Below are 7,177 nucleotides of genomic sequence, written 5' to 3' on the forward strand. Positions count from 1 at the left end.
TGAAGTAACCGCGTAACAGATGAGTTCTCGTCCGAAACCCTCATACTCCCAAAGATATTGTCCAGTTTGTACACGAAGTGCGTCCAGTTTTTAACGTAACCCTCTCTACTCTTTTGCACATGCTATGTGAGTGAAATGATGAAACCATGCCAAGTTTCAACATTTTCAGAGTTCATTTTGTAGTGATTTTCAATTTCACGGTCATTTAGCTCTCTAAACAAATCGATAAATGACTGAAAAAGAGCAAATGATGTTAACAGAGAGTGAGGGCGGCCGGTGGGGGAGGACCGGCGCGGGGGGATTGAGGGGGAGACCGAGTGAGTGGAGAGAGTGAGGGCGTAAACATGTGAAAAATATACATAAAAATACATTGATTATTAATGATCTTTTTGTGTACAATCTGAATTGTCAACATGAGTCCTCAACGGTTTAGAAACCGGTGAAGACTCATATTGCAATCACAAATTCTACACAGAGTTCAATGAAGACCAAGTGCTTGTGATAGTTTGAGAAGTAACATATTTAAGGTGGTACAGAGAGTGAGGGGCGGCCGGCGGGGGAGGACTGGCACGGGGGGATTGAGGGGGAGACCGAGTGAGTGGAGAGAGTGAGGGCGTAAACATGTAAAAATATGCATGAAAAATACATTGATTATCTATGTTCTTTTTGTGTACAACCTGAATTATTTAAGGTGGTAAAAATCTTGCTAGGGGAGCGAGGTGGGACTAAAAACAGCCTGCCACAACCTCTTTAGTACCGGTTCATGCCAAGAAAACCATGTGTAACGCACACAAAGTCTTTTCTGCATGACACTTCTCAGTGAACTGTCCTAGACCGCTTTGTGCTATTCATTTGGCACACACATTTCTGTCCTAGCATTCCCCGCGACTTCTGCTTTAGGGGATGACTCACCTTGATGTAAGTACATGTAAAATGCCTTAAAACAAGATATCTTTATTTTTAATATAGTTATTGCTACTAGCAGAATGCAAAAGTAAGAACAAGAAGAATCCCCTATAGTCCACATCCCTAAAGACAGCCGCTACTGAACCTATTGCTCACGAGAACTAGGCATTATCCTAGTGGCAAGGGTGTGCAGTGGCACACTCTGCGGTCAGAGCTGGCTCCTTGTATAGAAATATGTCGTGGGTGCTAGTGCCCATGGATCTTATTTTTTGAACCTAAGTTGAATCATGACAGGACGTAGTAATAGTTTATCCTAATTTCCTCCATGTTTGTAACTCAAAGCTGAGTACACTGCCTGGACGACAGTGCAAACTAGGCCAATGGAAGCTGCAAGGAGCCCGACGGCGAGCCAGGGGTTGCTGAAGTACTTCCGCCTCAGCCACGCCATCCACCTCCGCCAGTAACTCTGAGACCGCTTCTCCAGCTTCGAGCATGTCTCCCGCAGGTAGTTGCAGTCAGGGTCGTTAGGGTTAAACTGGATCCCCTTGCAGAGGTCGGCAAAGCATTTGGCCACCTCGTCATTGTTGCCGTGGCTGTGCACGATGATGCCCTTCTTCCAAAGCAACTCCACGTCCTTTGTGGTGCAGGCCACCTGTGACATGAACACGCAGTATGCAGTGACGTGGCTCCCCACCGTCTCCCGGTTCCGCTGCTCAAGCTCGATGAGGTTGCGCAATAGTCGCCACGTCTCGCCGTCGATGTCCAGGACGGGGACCTCCAGAGTGCCGCCGCCGACCAGCTCCACGTCAAGAATGCAACGTAGGAGCCCCGGCTCGCTCATGGACCGATGCTTGAACGTCACACCTGCGAAGCTATACTCCGTCGCCGACCGCCATCGGCGCACAGACACGGGATTGACTCCGTTGACTATTGCAGTAGGCGAGACGGGGGGTGCAGGAGGCTTCAAGTGCATATGAAGAAGATGGAGAAGATTGCCCGGCACCATCAGCTCCGGCACCACCATAGCCGGCGATCCCACTATGTACTTCTGCACACTCATGAGAATGAGGGCGTACTCCGCAATTTCATTAATCACACGATCCTTTCCATCCGTAGTTGTCACCTCCCATATCTTCTCGAGCACGAAGAACGGTATCTGGTTCTCTGCAAGGAAGAAAACATCCCGGACCACCGCCAGTGCCTCGGCCCGGTTTGCCGACGGGACGCCGGCTTCTGCAGTCCCCGGTGCAACGCCTGCAGATTGTGTGCGTGCTCGGTGTGGGAGGCCGACTAGGCGGGAGATTATGTAGCAGCCGTCGAGGAGGAGCATGCGCACAAACTGCTCGCCTGTCATGTCATTAAACGTGTTGGCGTAACATTTCCTCACAGACTTCTCGAGGCATGTGAGCTCATTGATGTAGATGTCCACCGTCACGCCGGGTCTCTCCACCTTTGCCGCCGAGAGCATCAGTTGGAGGCTCGCGAGCTTGTCGTTCTCCATGGCAAGGTGCAGGTTCTTGCTCTGTGGCCGAGGGTAGTTGTACGGGCCGATGGCGACGTGGTTAGGGTCGTACTCGCTGCTGTCGACGTTGCGTGTGAGGTCGCGGACCTTGGCGATGATGATGGGACACGGAGGGCGCCCCCCGTCTCCGATCTGCGCCTTGGATAATTCCAGGGCCTCTAGTTCCTTTGTCAGCACATTGGCCACCTGAGGCATCTGTATAACGTGCGAGTCGCCGGAATCGCTAGCAGAGTGGCCTGCAGTCGAGGTCGATCAGTCACCAACAAAGTGTGATTAGTCAACTATATTTTGAATCTGATCAGTAAATGACAAAATTGAACAAAATGACATTAAGTTTTCTTGTCACCTGGCTGATCCATCTTGTTGCCAAAGAGTGATAAAGCCAATTGATTGTGGCTTATCGCGCCTACCAGAGTAGCAGTGGCAATTGCACTTCTGGAGTTCTGTTACCCTCTCAACGCTAGGTTGATGCTTGGTTTCAGAGTTGGTTGCCCGGCATGAGAATGCATCTGTATATATAACTCATCCTCCAACTTTACATTCCGTTGAGGATAAGCATAGAAGATTCACGCGCAGGCACGATCTGTTAGACTACCCAGGAAGCTGCTCAAAAGCTGCTATAATTGACACAATGACACACTTTGCGAAAAAGAATCGACATATCAGCTAGAGTCAGTCAAGCACTGAGATGAAGGTGTAAATTTTTCCTCGAGTGCATCTTTCTTAAAAGATAAATCTAGCTAGGATTCCCGCTTGATAGCGCACAAGGTTGAGTGGCTACAAGAAAGGAAGAATGGTTTGGCGTGACCTGGTTGGACTCGTTTGCTTCCATGCATGCATGCCCATCAGGCTAGAGGCAGCAGCACCGGCCAGCCGAGAAAGGAGTACAGCTACTTGGCTGCGTTACCTACTTGGCAACGAGGCTGGCTAGCTGTTAGCCTTAATCTTGATTCCAAGTATTTGCATGTTCTAGTTTTGGGTCTGCATGTAGCTTGGTTTGTCTAGGGAGTAATTGTCCGGTGAAGCTTCAGTTGAGCATGCGATACGGCGAGCACGGCGGGATGCCGATGTGAAGATGTGGGCGGCAAGCAAGGTGAGATACTGGAGATGATCGTGGAATGAGACTTGGATGGCAAGATGCCGAGTACCGTGTGAAGCAGCGCAGCCGATATGAGACAGTGCTGCATGAACAAGTTCTGAAGCCGGATTTGTGTGCAGGTGCTAGCCGGCTAGCTTGCCTGGCATGTTAGCCCGCGCGGCCGGTTAGTTGGGTAATGGGTTTAGTAGTGCCGTGAGTTTTGTATGGTAAGAGCACCAACCTCTTGTATATACAAGTTGCACTAGTAATAGAAAGGGACGTGAGGGCTGGAGAAATAATGTATCTCTAGGCAAAGCTCGGAGCTGATTTCTTTATTGGTGTGTCTGTGGAACATGTTTGATCTTGAGAGAAACCATGAGAGAACAGTGAAGTTTGAGAGAGAAGAAGAGGGGCTGCGAGATGCAGCGCCAACATTGGCTGGTTCATCTTGCTGCGTTAGGTGATTTACGTCCAACAGTTTGGACTTTGGAATAGTAAGAGCTTTCAGCTTGAAATATCTCAGGCCCTCATGGGTCATGGGCTCATGGCATCTTATTCACAGTGATATCCAGAGCCGGATTGATAATCCGAAGCACCCAAACTTCCATTCTCACTTGAGCTGATCATTCTAGTTGCATCGGCTATTTAAAATACAGTTTTTCTAAAACACATCTAGATGACTTCATTTTGAAACACATCAGAGCCAGTGTTTATGCTTGTCGAAGATAATTCAGGGAAGAGATCAGTGGCTGACACACAGAGTAAAGAGGAATAATATGATCAGTTTGAGGCCTGGGCACAAGCTTTTTAATATATTCTATCTTTAGCACTTGTTTTTCTTTGTTGTATTGTGGTTGGTTTTTCCTTTCTCTAGCTCTTACGAGTAGTTTTTTTTTTGCGGATTCAATACTTGTATTACTCAATCACTGGATCATTACAATCTTCTGCTACTAACTCCAACACCTGAACCGGACCCGATTAATCCAAGTCATGGTCCTTCCTTGCATTCTACCATACATAGCAAGACAATCGCTGGCCTTATTCTGCCGCCGCGAGACATGAATTAAACCCATTAAGAGGCGCTAGAATGGTGGCCAACCAGCTACGCCATGTGGTGCATGCTAGTTGGTCACGGTGAGAAAATATTTTTTAGTGTTTTTTTAAATGGTAGGGAGACTTTTTTTGAGAGAAATTTTCTAGGTTTTTTTTTGTCCACGTGACGTGAGTATTTTTTTAAATTTTTTGACATGATGGTGAGGTGCGCATAGCTTTCTCTCAAATGACCCGCAATGGCAGGCCGCAACCACTAGTAATACAAATTGACGAAGACTAAAAAGGTATCTAATCTCATTCACTAGAGAAGCATATGCAGAACGATCCACACCATCCATGTGATCATTGACACCACCATAGCAGAATCCACCTTGATGACAATAGGCAGTTCCGAGCGCCGAATAGATGACGAAAGTCCTTCCATACAAGCACAAAGCTCTGCTTCCAATGCACTTCGACAAGAAAATAAAGCTCTGCAAGCTGAAAAAAATAATCTCTCCCAAGGAGTTCCTCAAGATCATCCTTGCTCCGGCTTCCTCACTCGAAACAAAGGACCCATCTGTGTTATGTTTTACCCAGCCATGCGCCGGTTTCTCCCACCTTCGCTGCACGGCAACTTCTCTTGCCTGGGGAGGAGCATCATCCAAGGAAATAATAACCTGTCCTTTCAGTGGATCCATATGCATGTTGGTTTTAGTAACTCTGTAAGAATCTGATTGGCACTTCCATTGGAGGGGCAGGTTTAGAATGAACCAGCTCGTTCCTAACATACCAACTCCGCCAGAAGACCATCAATATCATGCATCGCTCAAGTTCAGACATATGCGCCAAAGCTTGTAACAGCCATTCCTTTCAATCGTGAACAAGAGACTCAAGTTTAGGAAGCCTCCATATCTTAGCCATAGACCGATATAAGTCTCAACCATACTAACATCTAACAAAAGGATGGAAATTGTCCTCCGTATCCTGACCACAAATTGGGCACCTGCTTGTTGATTCTAAGCAATTTTTGTGTTTATTCTTCCATGTTGGTCAACCATCTCCAAGCAAAATTCGCAACTGTAGGCGGGGCACCACAGTTCGAAATAAATTTCCAGCAGTTTCTTCCCCCATTTGCGGATGTGCTAGCTGATACCGCATTCCCTCTATGCAGCTCGTCAAACGCCAAGTGATACGCGCTCTTGCCTGTGAAATTCCCCATCTTCTCTGCCCCCCATGCAATAAAATCATCACCAAGCCTTGGGGAAGCTCTAATTTTTAGGATTTCTTGGACATCCGCACCGACAGAATATTGCGTAAGTAGTTCAATATTCCATGAACCATTAGCATTCAGTAAGTCAGCAACGAAGCGGATACGACACCGACCTTGCCTTGTAATAGGCTTATACAAAAACCGTCGAGGGATCCAATTGTCGCGTCAAACTCTTATGCTTTTACCATTGCCTCGCTCTTAGTTTTAGCTTAACCCCTGAACTATTTATTAACCTTATTTTGAAAATTAATAAAAATAAGCAACAGAGCCTGCTATTTCTTGTAAAAAAAAAGAGACTCCAATCAACTTTGATTCAGTCGACCAAGTGTATGTATGCCGTTGTGTGTGTGTGTGTGTGTGTGTGTGTGTGTGTGTGTGTGTGCGTGTGTGTGTGTGTGTTTCTTTTAAGTTTACACACTGTGTTTCTGAACATTGTGTTTAATCTACTCCAGAACTAAGAGCACATACCGCACTTCTCCAAACAAAAATGTTCAGAGGTGCATTTCTCAAATAAAATAAAATAAAATAAAATAAAATAATGGCACTTCTTTCCAAATCTATTATATACTTAAAGCAGAAGTCAAATAAAATAGTCAGGGGTTGCTGAAGTACTTCCGCCTCAGCCACGCCATCCACCTGCGCCAGTAACTCTGATACCGCTTCTCCAGCTTCGAGCATGTCTCCCGCAGGTAGTTGCAGTCGGGGTCGTTAAGGTTAAACTGGATCCCCTTGGCAAAGCATTTGGCCACCTCGTCATTGTTGCCGTGGCTGTGCATGATGATGAACTTCTTCCACGGTAGCTCCACGTCTTTCGTGGTGCAGGCCACCTGTGACATGCACACACAGTATGCAGTGACGTGGCTCCCCACCGTCTTCTGGTTCTGCTGCTCAATCTCCATCAGGTTGCGCAATACTCGCCATGTCTCGCAGCCGATGTCCAGGACAAGGACCTCCTGTTGGGGAACATAGTAATTTCAAAAAATTTCCTACGCACACGCAAGATCATGGTGATGCATAGCAACGAGAGGGGAGAGTATCATCCACGTACCCTCGTAGACCGTAAGCGGAAGCGTTATGAGAACACGATTGATGTAGTCGTACGTCTTCACGATCTGACCGATCCAAATACCGAACGTACGGCACCTCCGAGTTCAGCACACGCTCAGCTCGATGACGTCGCATGAACTCCGATCCAGCAGAGCTTCACAGGAGAGTTCCGTCAGCATGACGGCGTGATGACGGTGATGATGTTGCTACCGACGCAGGGCTTCGCCTAAGCACCGCTACGATATGATCAAGGTGGATTATGGTGGAGGGGGGCACCGCACACGGCTTGGAACAATCAACTTGTGTGTCTTTGGGTGCC

The 7,177-nt window shown here is 47.3% G+C and overlaps 1 protein-coding gene across 1 annotated transcript; it reads right to left on the bottom strand.

The window, feature by feature from the left end:
* Positions 1 to 934: 934 nt before the first annotated feature.
* LOC125530648 lies at positions 935 to 2,911 on the bottom strand. The gene is made up of 2 exons (XM_048695036.1): positions 2,775 to 2,911; positions 935 to 2,664 (listed from the first exon to the last, which is right to left on the bottom strand). The coding sequence occupies exons 1-2, from the start codon at positions 2,785 to 2,787 to the stop codon at positions 1,220 to 1,222; spliced, it is 1,458 nt and encodes a 485-aa protein (XP_048550993.1). The 5' UTR covers positions 2,788 to 2,911; the 3' UTR covers positions 935 to 1,219.
* Between the last annotated feature and the right edge of the window lie 4,266 nt (positions 2,912 to 7,177).

This window comes from Triticum urartu, unplaced genomic scaffold, assembly GCF_003073215.2.
Source record: "Triticum urartu cultivar G1812 unplaced genomic scaffold, Tu2.1 TuUngrouped_contig_6463, whole genome shotgun sequence".
Taxonomy (NCBI): domain Eukaryota; kingdom Viridiplantae; phylum Streptophyta; class Magnoliopsida; order Poales; family Poaceae; genus Triticum; species Triticum urartu.